The sequence below is a fragment of the Procambarus clarkii genome, chromosome 23 (assembly GCF_040958095.1).
Source record: "Procambarus clarkii isolate CNS0578487 chromosome 23, FALCON_Pclarkii_2.0, whole genome shotgun sequence".
NCBI lineage: Eukaryota > Metazoa > Arthropoda > Malacostraca > Decapoda > Cambaridae > Procambarus > Procambarus clarkii.
In genome coordinates this window covers 13,324,683-13,352,567 of record NC_091172.1, presented here as the reverse complement: position 1 = coordinate 13,352,567, position 27,885 = coordinate 13,324,683, and the positions used below count along the sequence as shown (strand labels likewise).

General features: G+C 47.0%; 2 protein-coding genes across 2 annotated transcripts in view; one reads left to right on the top strand and one right to left on the bottom strand.

The window, feature by feature from the left end:
- Positions 1 to 27,885, bottom strand: part of LOC123764074 (uncharacterized) — a 165,105-nt gene that overhangs the window by 123,027 nt on the left and 14,193 nt on the right. The window lies entirely within an intron of this gene.
- LOC138367686 (putative per-hexamer repeat protein 5) lies at positions 23,078 to 26,160 on the top strand. The gene is made up of 2 exons (XM_069329650.1): positions 23,078 to 23,132; positions 25,229 to 26,160. The coding sequence occupies exons 1-2, from the start codon at positions 23,078 to 23,080 to the stop codon at positions 26,158 to 26,160; spliced, it is 987 nt and encodes a 328-aa protein (XP_069185751.1).

Below are 27,885 nucleotides of genomic sequence, written 5' to 3'. Positions count from 1 at the left end.
TAACAGTACAGGCTACAGATCACAAGATCCTGTATAATTAACCATCATGTGAGATGTCAATTTTTGTACCACATAGCTAGCTCTTGACGCAAACCATATAACCCTTCATACAGTCTAAGGTAACTGTATAAAGCTCTGTTTTTCCAATATATCTTGCCATGAGTGAGGTCACTCATGAGTATCAATGGAACTTGACACTCATGAGTGTCAAGTGTTCTACTTTCAATTAATGCAGCCTTTTCTATGATGATTATACTTATCATTTTGGTCATGCTGAACTACTGTTAGGACAGTTGGTAATTTTGTATAGTATAATATATCACTGTTACTATTATGTTTAGTTCTAAGATTGTTATAGTACCTACAATATAGTCGCAGAACCATTACACACACAGATCACACTAACGTGATGCATCAACGTGATAACGTGATGTAGAACTTCGGTTTCAACTCTTTTAACCCTGTCGTAGCTCAGTCGATTAAGGCAGTTATTTATTTTTTTATTTTTTATTATTATTATTTTCTACCACAGACGTGGCCACACATTTACAATGCTAACCAGCATATATACATTTTCTTCTGTCCTCCATGGACAGGGTTAGAGAAGTGTTAAACATACAGTTCAAGGGTTTATTGAACAATCAACCACAGAAGGTGATTCGGTGCTTTTAAAATGCTAAGCTAACCTACATACGTATATACATAGATACACAGGTTTACGTACGCCCTACATAAAGTGTTAGATGTGTCTTTTACATAGTGTCATTAATGTACATTCACAAAGGTGAAATGTAATTCTGATCAGCTTCCATATATACTTTATACCCATACATATACATGCACACACACACACATATACATACATATACACGCACACACACATATACATACATACATATACACACACACACACATGCATTCACATACATTTGTCTCATTTACTCTGACAGGGTGAGATAGCTGATAAAGAAACTAGTGTGCAATTAAGCACTTAATCACTGAAGGTGATGAAGGTGCTTTTACAAGATCAGGTTATATAGTTACATGATATATATATATATATATATATATATATATATATATATATATATATATATATATATATATATATATATATATATATATATATATATATATATATATATATATTGTATGATTGATATATTACATGGTCAATCTTGGATACAAGTCCAATATATCATCAAGTGTTCCAGTACTCATATAGTAACTACAGACAGTGGGCAGGCAATTAAGGCAGTGTCTGGGATGCTCCCGGACGCAGGTTCGAATCCTCGTCACGGCCCTTGTGGATTTGTTCATTAGTCGCAGAACCCTTCAGAGCCTGTGAATACTATCTCCTTCAATCTCTAATCCTTCCGTGTCAAAAGGGTCACTCATGTCTCCCCTTCTCTCTCTCTCTTTACCATGTGGTAAGTTGAATACTGTATTTGTTAAGCCTATAAACAGTTTCTGTACCGGGTGTGCAATTTTGTTGGTATTCTGCGAATGATTCCATTCCCTCATTTAATTTGCCTTGATTGTAAATCCATCTGAATTTTTATTCGCGGCTTAATTTTAAACTCAATTCTTTCTGTGAATATATTGTCTGAAACTCGTTTCTCGTCTGTCTACTAATTATGGGTGCTGCTCGTTCAGGGGCAAATTTCTCGGGTTAGGCTCTGGTCCTGTCTGCTCAGCATTTTGGCATATTACCTCGACGTCAGCTTGAAATCAAGTCAACCGATTAAATGAGAACTTTGACAAACAGTTGGGTCCGTGACTGTAATTTAACACTAAAGCTTATTACGAATGAAAATCTTACAATAAATATATTAAATATTTAATTTCTAGGACAAACCTTGAGATCCCAAGTGTTAGTTAAGTTAAAAAAGACGAATAAGAGAGAGAGAGAGAGAGAGAGAGAGAGAGAGAGAGAGAGAGAGAGAGAGAGAGAGAGAGAGAGAGAGAGAGAGAGAGAACTCTCTCTCTCTCTCTCTCAATTTTCCTTTCTTCCATACTCAGTTTCTATCCTTCTTTTTCCCTCCGACCCTCCATCTGCATGTACAGAAGTAGTCGTCCCGGCTCCCCAACTTGGAAACAGTGCATGTAACTTGCCCAAACTTCCTAGCGTTGGGTTACAGGGCCAGCAGTTGTGGGAATGGTGTCACTCTTGGCAGGTGACGATGGGAATGGTGTCACTCTTGGCAGGTGACAATGGGAATGGTGTCACTGTTGGCAGGTGACAATGGGAATGGTGTCACTGTTGGCAGGTGACAATGGGAATGGTGTCACTCTTGGCAGGTGACGATGGGAATGGTGTCACTCTTGGCAGGTGACGATGGGAATGGTGTCACTCTTGGCAAGATGGTTGTGGTTATGGTGGTGGTGAGGGAAGATAATCTGGTGGACTACAAGACTTAATTATGATCATTTGTCCAAGCACATTTGCTGTTTTTTGCCAACTAAGAAAAATGTTATTACATTAGACCGTTCAAGCTGTCAGACGAACTTTTAATACCCACATGGTGACATCAGCTGGAAGCTTTAAACGCCAACCTGGTGACATCAGCTGGAAGCTTTAAACGCCAACCTGGTGACATCAGCTGGACGTGGGAGATGACGTCGTGTAAGTCCCACAAGAATCTCAAGATGGTTGGAGTAAGGTGCCATGCAGCTCTCAAGAGGTCATTTACATACTCCTCAGCTCGCCCAACATAATGTTTCACGTTTTTCTTTCACTATTTTCTCGGATGCAAATTTACTTGGACGCGGTCTTACGTATGACAGGGAGGAGGATATGTGGTGAGACTGTCAGCTGGCGTCAGCTGGGGAACCTGCTACATTGTCTTTTTTCCTGTAACCTCTTTTGTAACAAAAAATATATATTGGGTTGTCCTCTCATAGTTTTAAATATATATATAAATATATATTGGCTTCTGGTTGTCCTCTCATAGTTTTAAATATATATATAAATGTATATTGGCCCTTGGTTGTCCTCTCATAGTTTTAAATATATATATAAATGTATATTGGCCCCTGGTTGTCCTCTCATAGTTTTCCTAGAGAGGACAATCAGGGGCCCTCCCCACCCGTGCCAAAGACACCCACCGCAAGAAAGTTATTAACAACAGAACCGAGGCACGCAAAATCAGAGCAACAGTCAGCAAGAAAATAAGAAGGCAACACAGTAGAAGCGATCAGAGTCATCACCAGTGAAGACACAGTTGCCACGCCAAAACAGCACAAGCCTTGAGAGAAAAACACCCACCCAGAGCTCCATATGATGACAGTATACCACTAGTCGGTGTCACCAGAGCAGAGCCCGTATGTGTGGTCGAATCCATGGTGCAAAAAGCAGCTTTATCCTTCCCACCAGGATCAGCAGGCGGGTTCACAGGACTAAGACCCAACCACAGCAAACAAAGGCTTAACCCAGCACTGGGAGACATTGCACAGGACCTCCTGGTAGAGCTAACTCTATTCTCCAACACATGTCTAGCTGGCAACATACCAGAGACCATACTGACGCTACTCTCTGTGCCATGAGGAAAATGGATAGAGGAATCAGACCGATTGCTGTGGACAATTCACTCCGGCGTCTCGTCGCTAAGGCTGCTGCTAGAACAGTTAGCAAGGCAGCAGCAGACATGCTGAAGCCAAAACAGCTCGGGTTTGGCATAACCCAAGGGTGTGAGGCAGCAGCTCATGCAGCTAGAGCTTACATTACCAAAATTACAGATAAAAAACTGATAAAACTGATTTTAAAAATGCTTTCAATCTGGTAAGAAGGGATGCAGTACTCAGTGCGGTTCATCGCTTTTTTCCTTCCCTCTACCCGTTAGTAAACTCATGCTACAGCAAGAATCTAACTCTGCTTTTTGGGGAACATGAAATTGAATCACAAGAAGGTGTCCAACAGGGTGACCCCCTTGCTCCCTTTCTTTTCTGCCTAGTCATCAAGGAAGTCACCGATAACCTGTCCAGTGAGCTCAACATTTGGTTTTTGGACGATGGTACTCTAGCCGGCTCCCCAGCCTCACTCTTGGACGACATAAGAATAATCCAGGAGCAAGGAGCAAGCCTAGGCCTCACACTGAACTCTTCCAAGTGCGAAATAACCTCCACCAACCAGCACATAATAGAGCAAATAAAGGTTGTTTTGCCTGACATTCATACAACCAACCCTGAGGACAGCACACTCCTAGGTGCTCCTCTTGGGAGGAATGCCATCGACGGGGTCCTTGGTAAGAAGATCACTGACCTGAAGAGGATGAACGAGAGGATTGAAGACATTGATGCTCATGATGCACTTTACCTCATCACCAGATGCTTGTCCCTCCCCAGGCTGACCTACTTTCTTAGATGTTCGCCATCTTTCAATAATATTAAATTAGAAGGTACGACAGCCTTCTGAAATCAATGCTAGAAAAAGCACTCAACCTTTCTCTCAGCGACTCACAGTGGAAACAGGCCTCCCTTCCTGTCAGACTCGGGGGCCTTGGCGAGCGCACAGCAACACAAATTGCTGTACCAGCGTTCCTGTCCTCCTCAGTGGCGTCTGACAACTTGGTGAAGGAAATCCTACCTGAGCACCTAGTTCAACAGGCAGGGGTACATGATCCCAGCTTCACACACGGTACAACCTAATGGGTCTCTCTCGCAGGACCAGCACCCCAACCACTGCCTTCTGAAGCCCATAAGCAATCCAGCTGGGATCGCCCCATTGCCGACCAAGAAGCTGCGACATTGCTAGAAGCTGCGACAACACCACATGACACTGCCTGACTAAGAGCTGTAGCAGCTCCCCATGCAGGGGACTTCCTATTAGCAACCCCAATGTCAGCAACTGGCACCCGTCTCACACCGCAGGCCCTCCGAATTGTCGTGGCTCTCCGCCTCGCTGCCCCAATCCACACCGAACACAGGTGTATTTGCGGCGAGGCAGTGGCCAACAGGTACGGACGGCATGGCCTTTTCTGCTAAAGGACAGGAGGATGGCATGCAAGATACGGCGAGGTTAACGACTTTATCAAGAGAAGCCTTACTACAGCCGGTTGTCCAGCAGAGAGAGAGCCCCGTTACCTAATGCCCCACAACTCTGATGAGCCTGTCGGTTGCCCAGACGGGATCACGGTGAACCCCTGGAAGAATGGTAGACAGTTGTGTGGAACCAAACTTGCGTTTCAACTTTAGCCAACACCTATGTTCACTTCAGTGCTACACAAGCAGGAGGAGCTGCCAATCACCGGGAAGCAGCCAAGTCACGTAAATACAGAGATTTTGATCACCACTACAATTTTGTCCCCATTGCCTCAGAGACACTTGGTGCCTGGGGTAAAAGTGCAGCTAGGTTTTTGAAGGAGTTGGGGTCTAGTTGAAACAACTAGAGACCCTAGAGCTGCCAGTTTCCTCTTTCAGCGCCTTAGTGTGGCGATCCAGAGAGGAAATACTCACTGCATCCATGGTTCCTGCCCGCTATCTGAGGAGCTGGAGGAACTCTACAACCTGTGACAAGTAGCCTTGTACCCTGCATGTATCCAATGTTGTAACCCTTTTTGTGTAATGAAATATTAAAATAAAGTGAGATAGATATATACACACATACAAAAAGAATAGGGAATATTGGTGGTAGGAGAAGAAAATATCAGTGTTCAGTGAGGATCCACAAGGTCTTCTCTGAGTACTCTTTATTTTCTTCTCCGAGGCTATGGGTCCCTACACTTGCACCAGAGGTGGTACCCCTTTTAAGAATAAAAGAGAAATATATATATCCTCTATCACTCCTATAGGCAAGTTCAGTATTATGAGAACCTTAGGGTATTCTAGTTTGGGTAACAAACAACTGATATCTTTAATTATATTTTTATTAAGGACTTTAAATATAGTTGTAATGATAACAAAAGTATTCATTTCCCGCCACAGCGGTAGTCAGGTGACGCGGGCCTTCACACACTGTGTTCGAGTCCGTTGACTTCTGACTAGAGTTCAAATTGGATATTTTGTATTCCCATATATCTGCAATGAGCAAAGAGCTCCACTAAACAATAAACAAAACGAATCCAGCTAATTGGCATGGCAACTCTGCCAGTTAGTACATAGAGTCGCATAATACCACAAAAGAATTTGAAAATGTTTGCGGGTTAACTGAAAGACTCTTCACAGTTGCCACCTTCTGAAGCATTCAGATAATTTCACCAGCTGTATGTCTCGCTTTATATATATTTATATTTATATTACAGAACGCTGCTGCGAGGAGGTGGGAAAGGGCACAAAGGCCAATACAGCGGCAGGAATTATAACTGACAACAAATTTTTGTATCCAGTCATTAAAAACACGTGTGGCAGCGGCGCGGCAAAAATGTCATAACTGACAACTCGAACCTGAATTTAAAGTTCACTCAGTCCCATGGGTGAGGGTGAGAGGGGGTGGGGGTGTGTGGGGTGAGAGAGGGGTTGGTGTGGGGTGAGAGAGGGGTGGGGGTGAGAGGGGGTGTGTGGGGTGAGAGAGGGGTTGGTGTGGGGTGAGAGGGGGTGTGTGGGGTGAGAAGTGTGTGTGGGGGGGGTGAGAGGGGAGGTGTCAAGATATGGTATAAAACTTGTTCAACCAGCACAAGGAGTATCAGAGGAGTTGAGGGCGTGTCAATAGGTAACATCTACTCCCCAGTTAGACATTTTTACGGAGTACGGAGTAAGCCAGTGAGACTGTTAGTGGGTGAGCAGGTGTATGAGGTGTGACGTGACCACCTCGACCACCGGACTCACCTCAGTACAGTGTTATGGAGACAGCGTGCCCTCTAGTTCTCTCTCTGTGGCAAGGATCAGGAGAAGGTAGGCCAGGGGGAGCCTTCGTAGGTAAATCGGTTTAGGTTCGTACACTTATGGTGAGGCAAAAACACTTGGAATTTAACGGTCGTTACAATGTGGGAAGGTGATGGTGATGGAAGGGAAGGGAGAGGGACCAGCGGACGCCGACTGATGTTCAAGACTGGCAGTTAGTGAAGTCATGTGAGGAGAGTGTAGAGCAATGGCGCTGAGGTCACTGCTCTACACTCTTCCGACCCTTGACCTGAGTCCCCCGAGGTCAGGGGTCCAGAGGTGTTACACACAAGGTGCTCATATGTCTGCTGTGGTGAGTGGTGGTGCTGCTGTAGCTCTCACTCGGTCACCGGTACAACACTTCTTCCCCTCGTATGTTATAAAGTGTATTGAGGGGGAGCTTGTATGGCATGTGCTTGTGAGGGGATGGTGTATGTTTAGCGGGAAGGGCGTAGGGTGTAGGGTGGGTGGTGGGGGTGTAGGGTGGGTGGTGGGGGGTGTAGGGTGGGTGGTGGGGGGTGTTGGGTGGGTGGTGGGGGGTGTAGGGTGGGTGGTGGGGGTGTAGGGTGGGTGGTGGGGGTGTAGGGTGGGGGGTGGAGGGTGTAGTATGAGATGGGAGAGTGCAATGTGTGTGTGTCCTGCGGTCTTAAGAGTAGAGGCTGCGGGTGAGCATGCGGGGACCTGTTAGGAAAGGTTGGTGGTTGGGGGAGGAGGCCGGGGGGATTTGGAATAGTTTCCCTACATCATAAAACAGTCTCATATGCTCCTAGAGCCAAGTGCCTCATGTAGCAGCTCCCCCCCCCCGGCCTCACCCCCACCCTCCACCGCCTCACAACCCCACCCACCTCATCTCCCCCCCCCACCACCCCCCCCACCCCGCCTCACCAGCCGCATCAACTTCCCCGCGATACTTTTATTCCTTCAGACAAACTTCTTGACGCTACAACACGGGTCTGAATTAAGAATCCGGCTTCTTGCTGCTTCCTCGTCCTTACGGTAAAAGACGGGTTAAATTAATGGACCTGGCTTCTGGCTGCTTCTAGGTGGTGGGCGGGTTGGTGGATAGGTTGGTTGAGGAGTCACTAGGATGTTTGGTTGATGAGTGAGCAGGTTAGTAAGTCTGTTGGTTGGTAAATCTGTAAAGAGTTGGTTGGTGGGGTCTCCACACACACTCTCAGAGCAGGCGAAATATCCGAGCTAGAAATTACTTATAACATTTTTACTTCTGGAACAGAATTAGTGAAGCATTTAAACCACTTGGCCGCCGCAAGGCACTCAAATTATAATTTATGCAATGGGGGGATGAGAAAGATGTTTCCCAATTTACCCAAAGTAATTTCTGGATGATCAGGTTCCAAATCTGCCCAATTACACCAACTAGGAATAAGATAACTGTACAATTTACCCAATTAAATACAGGGTTGATTTGAAATATAATATAATATAAAATTGAAATACAGAGTTGAAATTACATATGTAAGACCAGTCCTGGAGTATGCGGCCCCAGCATGGAGCCCGTACCTAGTCAAGCACAAGGCGAAGCTTGAGAAAGTTCAGAGGTATGCCACTAGGCTAGTCCCGGAACTAAGAGGCATGAGTTATGAGGAAAGGCTGCGGGAAATGCACCTTACGACACTGGAAGACAGAAGAGTAAGGGGAGACATGATCACTACCTATAAAAATCTCAGAGGAATTGACAGGGTAGATAAAGATAAACTGTTTAACACGGGTGGTACGCGAACAAGGGGACACAGGTGTTCCCTTGTTCTTGTGTTTTCAGTGTCAGAGTAGTTAACAGATGGAATGCACTAGGAAGTGATGTGGTGGAGGCTGACTCCATACACAGTTTCAAGTGTAGATATGATAGAGCCCAGTAGGCTCAGGAATCTGTACACCAGAGGATTGACAGTTGAGAGGCGGGACCAAAGAGCCAGAGCTCAACCCCCGCAAACACAACTAGGTAAGTACAACTAGATAAGTACACACTTGGCTGTTACACTCCACTACCCGTTTAGCAAGTTGCAGATACTTTACAATCATCAATGTTAACTTTACCTTATTCTGTGAACCAATAATGATCCCCCGCATGACACTGCTGTAGATTATACCTGACGTCTCGGAACTGGTTGGTTTAGGAGAACTACTAAACAAAAGTGTGTCGGGAAGCGTGCTTGTGTCGTGGGTTATACAGAACGTATCAACAAAACCAATAGAAATATCATGCATTTCGAGGAGGAATTACATAGAAGACTCACACGAGTCGCTTTTGTGAGACGCAGAGTTCTTAGAAGACTGTTAGAGTTAAGTGGATCGATTTAATTAACCTAAGAGTTATATCTACCTGTGTTGTTGTATTCTTGGTGTACCGTGACGCAGACCTTGCGTCTACCTGCGTCAACAAGTACAATGTCAGCACTTCTCTCAGAGGACGTTTGTGTGATGATAACGTGGACAATGTTTAGTGATGGAAGGCGGAACACGACTGCAGGAAGGCAGGCGTGTGATTGGGGCGCCACGGCTGAACTTTTTATTTTCAATTATGTGTCGGAAATGTTCCATACAATAACGTGAGTATTGGCTCCCGGCCTGGAAGGCTGAGTCACATCCTATCTAAGCCTATATACCACTAATAACAACTCAAGCATGCGCACTTAAGGGGATTGTAATGGACTTACCACACACACACACACGAGACACGCAAGAAAACACTAGCAACTCGGCATATTAAGAGATAATGGTGATAATAATTGAATATGAGTCCATGTCGGGTCCAAGACGGGTACGGGACGGGTACGGAACTGGTACGAGACGGGTACGGGACAGACCAGAACGTCGTCTCTTCCATTCTACATGTTTGGGTTGTGTTATTTGTGTTCAGCCACGGCATTGTAGCTTTCTGCATTAATATAACTATTACTAAGAGGACTGCTCTGTAGGTTGAGAATGTATTTCGTGTATACTGAAGGCTGAGAATATTGTGATGCCAGCGACCTTCCGAGCAGCTCTGCCATCATCATAACTATGTATGACATAGACCCCCGGGGCCCGGCGGTGTTGCTACCCAGGCCAGTGGGTTGTTGCATCACGTGTGCTAGGGAGAGTGCAGGTGTTTAACACTCTCCAGTGATCAACACGCACACACACACACTATCTTAGATACCACTGGAAATGGCGTGACGTAAAATTGAAAACGAGTCCTAATTAACCTATCCTATTATGACTTACAGGCTATTATAACCCAGCAACAATTTTTGTATACTACATATGTCAGACCAATCCTGGAGTATACAGCTCCAGGATGGAGTCCATATCTAGTCAAGCATAAGACTAAACTGGAAAAGGTTCAAAGATCTGAACCAGAACCTAAATTAACCTAACCAAGGAAAATCTGAACAATCGTAGCCTAACATAGCATCAAGCAGTGTGTGTGTGTGTGTGTGTGTGTGTGTGTGTGTGTGTGTGTGTGTGTGTGTGTGTGTGTGAGTGTGTGTGTGTGTGTGTGTGTGTGTGTGTGTGTGTGTGTGTGTGTGTGTGTGAGTGTGTGTGTGTGTGTGTGTGTGTGTGTGTGTGTGTGTGTGTGTGTGTGTGTGTGTGTGTGTGTGTGTGTGTGTGTGTGTGTGTGTGACAGCAACACAGTATAAATTAATAAAGAGTTAAACTGAGAAGATTAAAACGATTACAATTACCTAGAGCCGCATAACTCCCAGCAGGACCCGTGAGCCACACACGCACTAATCTCTACATTGGTCTCATTAAAGCAATAAGTCTCGTGTATTTAAAGTACATTATCTGATGTGTAAATAAACTATGAATATAACTGCTAATTAAGATCTCTTATCAATACCATTATATCTGCAAGAGTGTTTCTCTCCGGCATGACTTCGGACGCCACCGAATGGAATTGAAGAGGGGGGTATGGCGATGGGGGTACAGGGTATAAGCGGGTATGTGATAGGCCTCTGGGACACCTGAGAATCAGCCTCAATACCCACGATATTCGGGGTCTGGGGTCTGGGTCGTGTGTATTGATGGACTTACTTCATGTTGATCATATGTGCGTACATGTGGTGTACACTGTTAGTGACCGCGTGTTATATTGTTACGCTATGCGTAGTCAGGGGGAACACTGGAGCATTAGGAGTGTCAAAGTCAGCCTTCCGCTCCAACTCTTGACTTTAGCGAAGCTGATGATAGAAGCACAGGGAACTGAGCGTGTGATCCAAACTTGAAATAGGGTTTGGTTATTTAACAAACAACAGAGAAATGTATAAATGTTGACAAATTCGAGAAAACCCCGTTGTAAGTGGAGTACTATAAGGCTTTTTTTTTCTCCAATGTTTATAAACGGTTTAAACATAAGATTCAACAGCACCATTTACAAATTTTCAAACAATCCAAAATGGGACAGGAAATCAACTGAGATGAAGACAAAGTGTCTATTAGACGATCTAGACAGACTTTCGCAATGAACGAAAGAGTGACAGTCGCAGTTCACTGCTGGAAAAGGTAGGGGTTTTAAGTTAAGTAAATATTAAACAGACCCAAGATATCAACTGGACAGTGCTGAAGTACGAAATCTGATATCTAAAAAAAGATCTGAGATCCATGTTTAGTAAGAATCTCAAGTAAAAATAAATTGCATAAAAGCAATGCAAATTGGAGACTGGGAGTAATTTCTAGTATCGTTAGCAATAAAATATCTAATACTAATGTTCAGTTTTATCTTGTCCATAAATGGCCCCATATGGATAATTCAGTTCAGCCCAGGTGAATGAACTGTTGATACCCACGGAAGTTTGGATAACAATTTTTATGAATAGAGTGTTGGTGACCAAGTTATTACCAGCACTAAGAGACCTTGCTTATAAAACATGAATAAGAATGCCCAATTAATAATTTAAAGAAAGTCGAAAAGCAAAGGGGTAACATGATTGAAATATATAAAAGGATAAAAGGCTATAACAAACGGCGCTACAGATATTGTTGTAAACATATCCAAACAAAATAGAACACGAAACAGTGGATATAAATTTGATATGTTCAGACTCACAACATTCAGGTTGTGAATCTGAATGTTACACCCACACACACACACACACACACACACACACACACACACACACACACACACACACACACACACACACACACACACACACACACACACACACACACACACACCAGAGAGTGAAGAACTCAAGAATAAGAAAGAGGAAGACCTGGGGGTTGATATCACGCCAGACCTGTCCCCTGAAGCCCATATCAAGAGGATATCATCAGCGGCATATGCCAGGTTGGCCAACATAAGAACTGCTGAAAAATGTTGACTAAGCCACACAGTAGAAAGTGAAGAGACGACGTTTCGGTCCGTCCTGGACCATTCTCAAGTCGATTGTGATGAGAGGAATGTTGTTGTTGTTATACATTCAGCTACTCGGAACAAGTTCCAAGTAGCACGGGCTATGGTGAGCCCGTGCAAAACCGATGTGAGGAAGGAGGCAAAGGCAATAAATAGGCAAGAGAGAGGTGAGGAGAAGGAAATCTTACCGGAAGAAAAAAAGCAAGGCAACAGAAACCGGACCGAAACGTCGTCGTCCCTTCACTTTCTAGTGTGTGGTTTGGTCAACATTTTTCAGCCACGTTATTGTGACTCCTCGTCTGCATAAGAACGGCCTTTAGAAACTTGTGTAAGTAATCATTCAGAAATTTCTATACCACATATGTCAGACCAATCCTGGAGTATGCGGCTCCAGCATGGAGTCCATATCTAGTCAAGCATAAGACTAAACTGGAGAAGGTTCAAAGGTTTGCCACCAGACTAGTACCCGAACTGAGGGGTATGAACTAACACGAGAGACTACGGGAATTAATCCTCACGTCGCTGGAAGACAGAAGAGATAGGGGGGACATGATCACCACATACAAGATTATCAAAGGAACTGATAGGACAGATAAAGACAGACTATTTAACTCAAGGGGCACACGCACTAGGGGACACATGTAGAAATTGAGTGCCCAAATGAGCCACAGAGACATTATAATTTTTTTTTTAAGTGTCAGAATAGTTGACAAATGGAATGCATTAGGAAGTGATGTGGTGGAGGCTGACTCCATACACATCTTCAAGTGTAGATATGATAGAGCCCAATAGGCTCAGGAACCTGTCCACCAGTTGATTGACAGTTGAGAGGCGGGACCAAAGAGCCAAGGTTTAACCCCCGCAAGCACTACTAGGCGAGTACACACAAACAAACAAACACACTATGAAAGGTCAGCAACAGTAGCCGAAATTATCCTGTTATGAAATTCAGAATTGATGAAATGTTAATCATTCACATTTTGATTAAATATTAAGAGATTAACCGCGTTATAAAACAATTACGTCCAGTATAAACAATGTGTGTGTGTGAGAGAGAGAGAGAGAGAGAGAGAGAGAGAGAGAGAGAGAGAGAGAGAGAGAGAGAGAGAGAGAGAGAGAGAGAGAGAGAGAGAGAGTCACAATGAGACGGAGAGAGGTACAGACAGACATAAAGTAAAAATTTACAAGTCCCCAGACTGAGGCTATTCAATGTACTGAAGACAATTTTACAGTCTAGTCAGCTGGCGGGGGACGAGTGGGTGTCGCAGTGCGTACTGTGCTCAACTGGTGGCGGGAGAGACACACACAGCGAAAGACAGACAGAGACAGCGAAATAGAAAGAAAGATGGTGGAAGTAAATTTTTATAACTATATATATATATATATATATATATATATATATATATATATATATATATATATATATGTATATATATATATATATATATGTCGTACCTAGTAGCCAGAACTCACTTCTCAGCCTACTATTCAAGGCCCGATTTGCCTAATAAGCCAAGTTTTCTTGAATTAATATATTTACTATAATTTTTTTCTTATGAAATGATAAAGCAACCCTCTATGTATGAGGTCAATTATTTTTTATTGGAGTTAAAATTAACGTAGATATATGACCGAACCTAACCAACCCTACCTAACCTAACCTAACCTATATTTATAGGTAAGGTTAGGTTAGGTAGCCAAAAAAAGCTAGGTTAGGTTAGGTTAGGTAGGTTAGGTAGACGAAAAAACATTAATTCATGAAAACTTGGCTTATTAGGCAAATCGGGCCTTGAATAGTAGGCTGAGAAGTGCGTTCTGGCTATTAGGTACGACATATATATATATATATATATATATATATATATATATATATATATATATATATATATATATATATATATATATATATATATATATATATATTCACAATAATAATAATAATTATTGCAATTACTAATTATTACTCTTCCTTTTGCTGGGTCATGAAAGAAGTCGGCCTCGGGTGAAAGGGGCTGTGACGATCACTGTCAGGAACCCGTAGGTGCGGGACCGGGACGTCCACCACCAGGGACTCGAGCGACCCAAGCTCTCCTTCAGGAGGCTGGGGTTGTTCTTGCCCTTGATGGGGTGGTTCTTCTCCGGCCCCGACCACGGCGGTCTCCGGGTGCAGGCAGTCCCTGTGCTTTCTTTTACCAACTTCGAGGTAAACTCCGGAACTGGAGCCCCCTGGGGGCAGTTCGTTGTTACCTTCAACCTCGTTCTAACATTTCCTATGACGGCGCTGGAACCAATCGTATTGACGTTTGCCATTCCAGTGGAGACTTTCGGCGCCGGGGAAAGGGTAGACCTGCTGCTTGGGTAACAGCTTCTCCTCCATATCAACCTACCCTGGCTTTGCGCCCCTGGTGAGGCCACTCCAGACCGACAACCAGAGCGCAACTCCATAGTCTCCTATGACTGATGGATGCCTACTACCACAATATACAATGACACGGAGTGAGGCGAGGAAAGACGCATATATCGTAATGGGAAATGAATACACGGGCAGATATTTTAAGAGAAAACACGCCAGTGGAAAAGTGTTGAGGAAGAGAGAGGTGTTCACCCCAGGGGTGGGGCTCACGGGGCGGCCAGCTGCAGGTGGCTGGTCTTGGACCCTCTCACAATACATAGTTCTTGAGGATTTAAAAGCACAAGAGGTGTTACATTCTGCTGAAGAGCGAGTAGGTACGTCAGGAGGACGAAGTGGATTTAAGAGAGAGAAAATAATAATATTATAAAGTGGAAGAACAGGAGAGGTCTGTCTCAGGAAAAGGTAAAGTCTGTCTCCAGATTTATATCATCGTGCCTGATCCTCAGGTATTCAGATCACGAACACAAGGATTAATGCCGTACAAAATCACTCCTGGTTTACGGTACTATAGACATCTTCGTGAATTTTAGAAATTTTTATCCTTTACGAAGCATTTTATAGCATAATACCATGCGAACATCAATTGCGTGGTAGTATATTTAAATATAATTAAACTTCCGTACATTAGGTATAATGAATGTGTGTCAAAGGAATATTGAGTTGATTTATCTTAAATTGTGAGTAAGTATATAATGTTATTTGGAAATCTTAATCTATGAAACAGATAATTCTTGATATTCCAACTTGTGCGCTGACTTGAATACTCCTCAAGTAATTAGCTGTCAAGAGAAGGCACCAAGCAGGGGAGACTATGAAGCAGAGATATCCTAAGATAAAATAGATAAGAAATTCTAATGATATTATACACGGTGAAGAGTAATGAAAGTTGTGTATAGTGAGACACTCACCGTTGTACGCCGCCCGGCACCGTACCACTGCTCGAAATTCATGTGTGCCCACCTGGCCGACCCACCTGGCCCACCCACCTACCCGACCCACCTGGGCGACCCACCTACCCGACACTATGCGTAACTTTGCACCTGTCACCTGTCACCTGTCACCTACATGGCCAGCACGGCCTCACTCTCGCCTAACAAGCCAACAGGTGCGATTCCTGGGTAGAATACGATAGCTCGTCACCGTTCCTTCGCTGTTCGCCCATGTGAAGCCAACATAAACTACGGTCTGAAGCGATTAGGCAATGTTTCGCAGGAAAAAACAGCTGAGTTCTGTATCAACAGGAGGACAAGGTCCGAGAGAGCAAACTTAGAGGCAGAAAACTTCTGATCATGTACCATCTAGCGTCAAAAAAACAGTCTTACGTGTAATTTTATTAAGTTGTATATGACGCAAGGGTATATTGACTTTTAATACACAGTCTGAAACATCCTGGCAATAGTCTATTTGTGTACTATTAGCGACGGTCGATTGGCTGTTCCTTGTACACATGCGCGGGGGGGGGGGGGGGAGGACTATGCTGGAGCACTGGTTCTTATGTGTGATTATCTGTGACTCAAGGCTCTCCTTCGTCAGGGGTATCCTTTCATGTGTGTGTGTGTGTGAGTGTGTGTGTGTGTGTGTGTGTGTGTGTGTGTGTGTGTGTGTGTGTGTGTGTGTGTGTGTGTGTGTGTGTGTGTGTGTGTGTGTGTGTGTGTGTGTGTGAGTATGTGAGTATGTGAGTGTGAGTGTGTGTGTGTGTACATATAAATGGATAAGCAAACATATACATATTTTATCCGCGAGATTTTCTGTTTTTCTGTCTTACTGTCCAACCCCTCGCCTGTCTACCTGGAGGCTCCCGTCCACCAGAGAGAGACAGTGATGGACCACTACCAGGGAAGACACGAACCATTACGAACCATCAACAATAAGCCTCACACGTTCCTTCTGACTTAAGACTCGAAAATATTTCGATAGCTCCCTGAAGGTCTAATTGCCTTGTTACACGACTCGCTCCAGTCACAACAAACGACGAAACATATAGATCTTAAGCTGGCAGACTTTCTTCCCTGCGCCTGGCTGTTGTTGTAGTTGTGAATGGAAGTTATTATTTCATAGTGCCCGAGCTGCCCCGTGGCCCTACCTCTGGGTATATGGATTGTTTACATGGATGAGGAAGACTTTACGTTGATTGTTTACATGGATGAGTAAGACTTTACGTTGATTGTTTACATGGATGAGTAAGACTTTACGTTGATTGTTTACATGGATGAGTAAGACTTTACATTGATTGTTTACATGGATGAGTAAGACTTTACGTTGATTGTTTACATGGATGAGTAAGACTTTACATTGATTGTTTACATGGATGAGTAAGACTTTACGTTGATTGTTTACATGGATGAGTAAGACTATACATTGATTGTTTACATGGATGAGTAAGACTTTACGTTGATTGTTTACATGGATGAGTAAGACTTTACATAGATTGTTTACATGGATGAGTAAGACTTTACGTTGATTGTTTACATGGATGAGTAAGACTTTACATAGATTGTTTACATGGATGAGGATGCAGGATAAGGGGAAGGAACAGAATACTTCAGAAGCGCAGGATGAGAGGGAGAAACAGGATGATGAGCAGATCTCAGGATGAGGCAAGGAACATGATGCAGGGGAGGATAAGGTTGTATGGTGAAGGGGACGAGGACCGGATGAGGTGGAAAAACGGGATAATGGGGAAGTTCAGGATGAGGGAGAGGAACAGGATGGTTGTGGGGGGGGGGTATAGGATAAGGATGAGAGAGCAGGACACATGTATCACCCACTGGAGGCCCTCCAGCGATGGCCGGCTTATAATTGGTTATTAAATATACACACGTCACTCTCCCGGGGCTGCTACCTGAGGGACCTCTCACCCGCCGCTCTCACTTATAATTATTACTGCTACTAATGCTATTATTATTATTGAGAAACTTACTGCAATGCCGTAGTGCTTGAAGGAAGGTGAAGGGAAGACCCCAAGATATGTGTAGGTGTATTATCTTGAGGTTATCTTGAGGTTATCTTGAGATGATTTCGGGGCTTTAGTGTCCCCACGGCCCGGTCCTCGACCAGGCCTCCACCCCCAGGAAGCAGCCCGTGACAGCTGACTAACACCCAGGTACCTATTTTACTGCTAGGTAACAGGGACATAGGGTGAAAGAAACTCTGCCCATTGTTTCTCGCCGGCGCCTGGGATCGAACCCGGGACCACAGGATCACAAGTCCCGCGTGCTGTTCGCTCGACCGGCTCCCCATTACTTTATTATCTATAGTATTATAACCCACACACTCTCTGAGGTAAGCTACACCCTCGCAGTACACTCTGTACACCACCATCACGAATAATGTACATTACATGGGAATTTTTTTTTTAATGTAATTGCACATATATTGGGTCCTTCACCGTCGTTATTATCACTACTTTTTTTATCAATCACCGTTGTTTTGACTAATAAAATAATAAATAATGATGGCGATTATAGCAACGATTGAGACAATAATAATAATAAAATACTAATACTAATAAGGTAGTAGCAACAATAATGACCACGTGGGTAATGCATGAATAGTCAAGAAATAAGAAAATAATGATGGATGTTAAAGTCTGTTTGTCTTAGCTAATTGTATCAGCTTTTTTGTAGTCCAGACCACCAACACCCGCCCCAGGGAGGCACAGTGGCTGGTGAGAGTGAGAGCGTTAGTGAGAGTGAGAGTGAGAGTGTGTGAGAGAGAAAGAGAAAGAAAGAGAGAGAAAGAGAGAAGTTTGGACCTGCCAGAGCAGCAACTATCAGCTCAACAGTCTTCACTCACCACTATAGAGATGTTACTGTGATTCATGAGGACAATATTACCAAGGTTCAAAAGCAATATGAACTTGGAGGCCAGCCTTCTGACGGCAACTACAACCCAGGACGCTCAGCCTGCAGCAGCCTCTCCAGTTGGGGGCCAGACGTCAAGAACGTCACTCCATCAGCAATCGTATATGGATTGACTTCCTTTTGGAGTCAAAAGTTTCCACAGAAAGATGTTCTGGATATCGTCACATGAGGACTCATACTGGCCCACAGAGGGCTATACACCCTGACGCTGAGACACAGATGGACACAGCGACACGCGGCAGGCTAATTGAAAGTGTCGAATGAGGAGTTGGAGGTGGTAGTGGGGGTGTAGGTGTAGGGGGGGATGGTGTAGGGGGAGGGGGTGTGTGTTGGAGGGGTTTTGGGGGAGGGTGTGTGTGTTGGGGGGAGAGGGAGGGGGTGTGTGTTGGGGGGAGAGGGAGGTGTAGGTAGTTGCGGTGGTGGAGTTGGGGGAGAATTAATGAACCCTGCTACACAACTACCCCGCTGGACGACCCCGTTCACTGTGCAGCACTCGTGGACGACACCCGTTCTTTGTCTAGCCCACGTGGACGACCCCCGACCTCTGTCTAACCCACATGTTCGACCCCCGACCTCTGTCTAACCCACATGTACGACCCCCGACCTCTGTCTAACCCACGTGGACGACCCCCGACCTCTGTCTAACCCACATGGACGACCCCCGACCTCTGTCTAACCCACGTGGACGACCCCCGACCTCTGTCTAACCTACGCGGACGACCCCCGACCTCTGTCTAACCTACGCGGACGACCCCCGACCTCTGTCTAACCCACGTGGACGACCCCCGACCTCTGTCTAACCTACGCGGACGACCCCCGACCTCTGTCTAACCCACGCGAACGACCCCGACCTCTGTCTAACCTACGTGGACGACCCACGACCTCTGTCTAACCCACGTGAACGACCCCCGTCCTCTGTCTAACCCACATGTACGACCCCCGACCTCTGTCTAACCCACGTGAACGACCCCCGACCTCTGTCTAACCTACGCGGACGACCCCCGACCTCTGTCTAACCCACATGGACGACCCCCGACCTCTGTCTAACCCACATGGACGACCCCCGACCTCTGTCTAACCCACGTGGACGACCCCCGACCTCTGTCTAACCTACGCGGACGACCCCCGACCTGTCTAACCCACATGTACGACCTCCGACCTCTGTCTAACCCAAATGGACGACCCCCGACCTCTGTCTAACCCACATGTACGACCTCCGACTTCTGTCTAACCCACATGTACGACCTCCGACCTCTGTCTAACCCACGCGGACGCATCAAACACCTTGAGAGTGTAGAGGATTAAGTGTGTTGATGGCTGCGTGTCAGCCAGATCTTTACTGATAATACTTTGGGCCGGCGTCGTCTCGCTCTAATGACGCGAGATATAATGAACTAGCCTGCCATCCATGGAGATGGTTATCACCTTCGCCTGTACAGCGAGCGGGGTGGATATCACTGATAACCAGCGGGATATAATTAGGTCGTCACCTCACGCAAGGTCTGCATGAACGGTCCGTCAGTTCTGTACTAATTGTTGTCGGGTAAACGATAGCAATTCCGTCCTTCATATCCCGTCACGACGTTGATTAGTGGATACTTATATATTTACATAATTTTAGGAATAGTGGATATAGTACTGGACACCCTTGAGAGAGTACTGGACACCCTTTAGAGTACTGGACACCCTTTAGAGTACTGGACACCCTTTAGAGTACTGGACACCCTTTAGAGTACTGGACACCCTTGAGAGAGTACTGGACACCCTTTAGAGTACTGGACACCCTTTAGAGTACTGGACACCCTTTAGAGTACTGGACACCCTTGACCTTGAGAGAGTACTGGACACCCTTGAGAGTACTATGGACACCCTTGAGAGTACTGGACACCCTTGAGAGAGTACTGGACACCCTTGAGAGTACTATGGACACCCTTTAGAGTACTGGACACCCTTGAGAGAGTACTGGACACCCTTGAGAGTACTATGGACACCCTTTAGAGTACTGGACACCCTTGAGAGAGTACTGGACACCCTTGAGAGTACTATGGACACCCTTTAGAGTACTGGACACCCTTTAGAGTACTGGACACCCTTTAGAGTACTGGACACCCTTGACCTTGAGAGAGTACTGGACACCCTTGACCTTGAGAGAGTACTGGACACCCTTGAGAGAGTACTGGACACCCTTGAGAGTACTGGACACCCTTGAGAGTACTGGACACCCTTGAGAGTACTGGACACCCTTGAGAGTACTGGACACCCTTGAGAGAGTACTGGACACCCTTGAGAGTACTGGACACCCTTGAGAGTACTGGACACCCTTGAGAGTACTGGACACCCTTGAGAGAGTACTGGACACCCTTGAGAGTACTATGGACACCCTTTAGAGTACTGGACACCCTTGAGAGAGTACTGGACACCCTTGAGAGTACTATGGACACCCTTTAGAGTACTGGACACCCTTTAGAGTACTGGACACCCTTAAGAGAGTACTGGACACCCTTGAGAGTACTGGACACCCTTGAGAGAGTACTGGACACCCTTGAGAGTACTGGACACCCTTGAGAGAGTACTGGACGCCATTGAGAGAGTACTGAACACTCTTGAGAGAGTACTGGACACCTTTGTGAGTACTGGACACCCTTGAGAGTACTGGACACCCATGAGAGTACTGGACACCCATGAGAGTACTGGACACCCTTGAGAGAGTACTGGACACCCTTGAGAGAGTACTGGACACCCTTGAGAGAGTACTGGACACCCTTGAGAGAGTACTGGACACCCTTGAGAGAGTACTGGACACCCTTGAGAGAGTACTGGACACCCTTGAGAGAGTACTGGACACACTTGAGAGAGTACTGGACACCATTGAGAGAGTACTGGACACCCTTGAGAGTACTGGACACACTTGAGAGAGTACTGGACACCCTTGAAAGTACTGGACACCCTTGAGAGAGTACTGGACACCCTTGAGAGTACTGGACACCATTGAGAGAGTACTGGACACCATTGAGAGAGTACTGGACACCATTGAGAGAGTACTGGACACCCTTGAGAGTACTGGACACACTTGAGAGAGTACTGGACACCCTTGAAAGTACTGGACACTCTTGAGAGAGTACTGGACACCATTGAGAGAGTACTGGACACCATTGAGAGAGTACTGGACACCATTGAGAGAGTACTGGACACCCTTGAGAGTACTGGACACCATTGAGAGAGTACTGGACACCATTGAGAGAGTACTGGACACCCTTGAGAGAGTACTGGACACACTTGAGAGAGTACTGGACACCATTGAGAGAGTACTGGACACCCTTGAGAGTACTGGACACACTTGAGAGAGTACTGGACACCCTTGAAAGTACTGGACACTCTTGAGAGAGTACTGGACACCATTGAGAGAGTACTGGACACCATTGAGAGAGTACTGGACACCATTGAGAGAGTACTGGACACCCTTGAGAGTACTGGACACCATTGAGAGAGTACTGGACACCATTGAGAGAGTACTGGACACCCTTGAGAGAGTACTGGACACCATTGAGAGAGTACTGGACACCATTGAGAGAGTACTGGACACCCTTGAGAGTACTGGACACACTTGAGAGAGTACTGGACACCCTTGAGAGTACTGGACACACTTGAGAGAGTACTGGTCACCCTTGAAAGTACTGGACACCCTTGAGAGAGTACTGGACACCCTTGAGAGAGTACTGGACACCATTGAGAGAGTACTGGACACCCTTGAGAGTACTGGACACACTTGAGAGAGTACTGGACACCATTGAGAGAGTACTGGACACCCTTGAGAGTACTGGACACACTTGAGAGAGTACTGGACACCCTTGACAGTACTGGACACCCTTGAGAGTACTGGACACCCTTGACAGTACTGGGCCACAGCCAGATGGTAGTATGACAGAGTTGTAACAATACTCACACATACATAAAGCACTGCTCTCCTTTAAGACACTCCACGCTCCCCGACCAGGGCTCCCCGACCAGGGCTCCCCGACTAGGGCTCCCCGACCAGGGCTCCCCTGACCAGGGCTCCCCCGACCAGGGCTCCCCCGACCAGGGCTCCCCCGACCAGGGCTCCCCTGACCAGGGCTCCCCCGACCAGGGCTCCCCCGACCAGGGCTCCCCCGACCAGGGCTCCCCGACCAGGGCCCCCCGACCAGGGCTCCCCGACCAAGGGCCCATCCAACCAGGGCTCCCCCAACCAGGGCTCCCCCAACCAGGGCTCTCCCGACCAGGGCTCCCCTGACCAGGGCTCCCCGACCATGGCTCCCCGACCAGGGCTCCCCCGACCAGGGCCCCCCGACCAGGGCTCCACACGACGATAAACCGATCACAAAGTTACGTCATTACTCCGGCGCAACACTCAGCAACTCGGGTATTAGAAAAATAAATGTTGACACAGGGAATAGCTCTCCGGGGGCGTGTTGCTCCCTGTCCAGTGTAGAGGGAGACCGCGGCGGGTGCTGGGCTCCAGGCGGCGGCGGCGGCGGCGGCTGCTGCTGCTGCTGCTGCTGCTGCTGCTGCTGCTGCTGCTGCTGCTGCTGCTGCTGCTGCTGCTGCTGCTGCTGCTGCTGCTCCTGCTGCTGCTCCTGCTGCTGCATCATGGGGCATCAACATGCTTGCAGCAGCTCCTGCAACATTGATGAGGATGGCGACTGTGGGGGAAGGGGGGGGGGAGGGCGAGTGTGTAAACACAAACTTGGTGTGTACTTACCTAATTGCTTAATTTACCTAGTTGTGTTTGCAGGGGATGAGCTCTGGCTCTTTGGTCCCGCCTCACAACCGACAATCAACAGGTGTACAGATTCCTGAGTCTACTGGGCTCTATCATATCTACACTTGAAACTGTGTATGGAGTCAGCCTCCACCACATCACTTCCTAATGCATTCCATTTGTCAACCACTCTGACATTGAAAAAATTCTTTCTAACGTCTCTGTGGTTCATTTGGGCACTCAATTTCCACCAGTGCCCCCTAGTGCGTGTGCTCCTTGTGTTAAAAAGTCTGTCTTTATCTACCCTATCAATTCCTCTGAGAATCTTGTATATGGTGATCATGTCCCCTCTAACTCTTCTGTCTCCCAGTGACGTGAGGTTTAATTCCCGTAGTCTCTCCTCGTAGCTCATACCTCTCAGCTCGGGTACTAGTGTGGTGGCAAACCTTTGAACCTTTTCCAGTTTAGTCTTATCCTTGACTAGATATGGACTCCATGCTGGAGCCGCATACTCCAGGATTGGTCTGACATGTGGTGTATAATGTTCTGAAAGATTCCTTACACAAGTTTCTAAAGGCCGTTCTTATGTTAGCCAACCTGGCATATGCTGCTGATGTTATCCTCTTGATATGAGCTTCAGGGAACAGGTCTGACGTGATGTCAATCCCCAAGTCTTTCTCTCTGACTCTTGCAGGATTTCATCTCCCAGATGATACCTTGTATCTGGTCTCCTGCTCCCTACCCCTATCTTCATTACATTACATTTGGTTGGGTTAAACTCTAACAACCATTTGTTCGACCATTCCTTCAGCTTGTGTAGGTCTTCTTGAAGCCTCAAACAGTCCTCTTCTGTTTTAATCCTTCTCATAATTTTAGCATCGTCCGCAAACATTGAGAGAAATGAATCGATACCCTCCGGGAGATCATTTACATATATCAGAAACAAGATAGGACCGAGTACAGAGCCCTGTGGGACTCCACTGGTGACCACGCCAATCGGAGGTCTCACCCCTCACCGTAACTCTCTGCTTCCTATTGCTTAGGTACTCCCTTATCCACTGGAGCACCTTACCAGCTACACCTGCCTGTCTCTCCAGCTTATGTACCAGCCTCTTATGGGGTACTGTGTCAAAGGCTTTCCGACAATCCAAGAAAATGCAGTCCGGCCAGCCCTCTCTTTCTTGCTTAATCTTTGTAACCTGATCGTAGAATAATGTGTGTGTGTGTGTGTGTGTGTGTGTGTGTGTGTGTGTGTGTGTGTGTGTGTGTGTGTGTGTGTGTGTGTGTGTGTGTGTGTGTGTGTGTGTGTGTGTGTGTCTCCTGGAAGGTTAATAACATTAGTAACTGTTTTAAAACATTCTCTTAATTTAGTTCTCATTTATTTCTTGGTATTCAGCCGTGACTCGCAGATCGACGCGTGACCGACGAGGATAAACGATGTTACATTATTTAAAGAAAGTCAGACTTGTTTAATTGTACAATGAAACCCCATTAAGGTGATGTGTCAATGACACAATCAGCAGGAGCCGTCAGAAGGACGGCTGTCTTTAACTTGGTTTAAGAATCAAGACCAAATTAAGAACAGGGGCCGTAGTGAGGAACAAAGTTAATGTCCCGTGACTTAAATGGTGTAGTGCCAGACCCCTCCTCCCCCCCCAAGACACAGCTGTGGGAGGTGTGAGGGTCCTCTACAACACTGCCGCAACACCACACCCACATCTACCTGCTCTACAACACTGCCGCAACACCACACCCACATCTACCTGCTCTACAACACTGCCGCAACACCACACCCACATCTACCTGCTCTACAACACTGCCGCAACACCACACCCACATCTACCTGCTCTACAACACTGCCGCAACACCACACCCACATCTACCTGCTCTACAACACTGCCGCAACACCACACCCACATCTACCTGCTCTACAACACTGCCGCAACACCACACCCACATCTACCTGCTCTACAACCCTCCCGCGATACCACACCCAGATCTACCTGCTCTACACAACTCTCCCGCAACACCACACTCAGATCTACCTGCTCTACAACACTGCCGCAACACCGCACCCACATCTACCTGCTCTACAACACTGCCGCAACACCACACCCACATCTACCTGCTCTACAACACTGCCGCAACACCGCACCCACATCTACCTGCTCTACAACACTGCCGCAACACCACACCCACATCTACCTGCTCTACAACACTGCCGCAACACCACACCCACATCTACCTGCTCTACAACACTGCCGCAACACCACACCCACATCTACCTGCTCTACAACACTCCCGCAACACCACACCCACATCTACCTGCTCTACAACACTGCCGCAACACCGCACCCACATCTACCTGCTCTACAACACTGCCGCAACACCACACCCACATCTACCTGCTCTACACAACACTCCCGCAAGAATAAACCACCAGAGGAGAGGCACCAGGGTGGGCACCAGGGTGGGCACCAGGGTGGGCACCAGGACGGGCACCAGGGTGGGCACCAGGTCGGGCACCAGGGTGGGCACCAGGTCGGGCACCAGGGTGGGCACCAGGTCGGGCACCAGGGTGGGCACCAGGTCGGGCACCAGGGTGGGCACCAGGTCGGGCACCAGGGTGGGCACCAGGTCGGGCACCAGGGTGGGCACCAGGTCGGGCACCAGGGTGGGCACCAGGTCGGGCACCAGGGTGGGCACCAGGTCGGGCACCAGGGTGGGCACCAGGTCGGGCACCAGGGTGGGCACCAGGTCGGGCACCAGGGTGGGCACCAGGTCGGGCACCAGGGTGGGCACCAGGTCGGGCACCAGGGTGGGCACCAGGGTGGGCACCAGGGTGGGCACCAGGGTGGGCACCAGGGTGGGCACCAGGGCGGGCACCAGGGTGGGCACCAGGGTGGGCACCAGGGCGGGCACCAGGGTGGGCACCAAACATCATGAGAGATCAGCCAGGGTTATCTTGTGATAACTCTACCACTGGCGTGGGTGGTCAGCGCTTTATCTTCACAACAGACAATTCCGGACTCGATTTCCACAGCTAGACACAAGCGTTTGGGCATGCTTTCTTTCACCTAATACCTCTTTTCACCTAGCAGTAAATAGGAACCTAGTAGTTAAACAACTATTGTGGGTTGTCTCCAGGGAGAGGCCAGTGGATTAACCTAACAGGCTTCTAGCTATGCCTAACTCCGGGCCTCCGCATATTGGGAAAGCAATCTGTAGTTATTGGGGCTGTGGAGCAGACCCAACCTCTCACTCGCCACTGTTGCATGCAAGATGCAAGTTACTGAGGCAGACCGCTGTCACCCCGTGTTACTGCTCCTTGTCTACCTGTTGCATTAGACAAGAATGTCAGCGGTCACAGGACCAGTGTGTGTGTGTAAGACCAGACCGCCTACAGCCATGGTCACTGGGAACCCCGCGTTGCAACCTGCGGGCAACCTTGCATGCACCAGCCGGCGTCTCCACTTGTCTGGAAGATGATGGTCTAAGATGAAGATGGTGAGTGTTTGTGTCGTCTTGTGAACCACAGACGCGGCCCGAGCCCCGAAGGTCGTGAGCAATAGTTACTCCTCCTGCCGGAGACGCCACAGGGGCCAGGACGCCCTGGTGGGTGTTGCAGTCTTGTGCAACATTTACAGTAACGGCGTATTGTGTTTATGTAAATGTTTGCACACTTAGTTCACCTGGAGACATGAAGGAAGATGGAAATGTCATTAACGAAACTGTGAATATTTGGTAATACTGTTGTTACTACTACTGTTGTCGTTATTACTGTTGTTATCGTTAGTACTGTTATCGTGCAGTATTGCCATAACGAGACTCACTAGTGTTACTGCCACCACCACCAGCATCACATAGTGCTTCAACAACAAATATCTCCACTCATGTTGCAAGCACTCATAACTGTGCACCCGTTGAGTACAGCCACAACTGTAACAGCCTGCACTAGGTGTTAAGAATACAGCTGACCACTCTGTATTAGACCTAATTGTCTGGGGGATGAGGTCGACAGTTGCCACAATACACTATATATATATATATATATATATATATATATATAGTGAATTGTGACAACTCGACTCCAACTCCAAAAAAAGTCACACGCACTACCCACTGAACCATGATGAGCTTAAAAGTATTTGAACCAGCAATAAGTCTTTTCTCATGGTAGTCCGGTTGGTATTGTGTGTGGGGAGTGTTGCCTCCTTGTGCATGAGAGAGGTGATGCAGGATGATGTTGCACGCAGGTAACGTGTGTGCAACACTGTTGAGTGTTGCACTTCACCTAGAGGCTCCGTGAGAGGTCACAACACACCTGTGAGGTTTATGGTGAAGTACTCAAGAGTAGGTCGGGATGGTGACACCACGCCTGCCTCAAGATGGTGACACCAAACCTGCCTGAAGATGGTGACACTACACCTGCCTCAAGATGGTGACACCACGCCTGCCTGAAGATGGTGACACCACACCTGCCCCAAGATGGTGACACCACGCCTGCTTGAAGATGGTGACACTACACCTGCCTCAAGATGGTGACACCACGCCTGCCTGAAGATGGTGACACCACACCTGCCCCAAGATGGTGACACCACGCCTGCCTGAAGATGGTGACACTATGCCTGCCTCAAGATGGTGACACCACGCCTGCCTGAAGATGGTGACACCACACCTGCCTCAAGATGGTGAC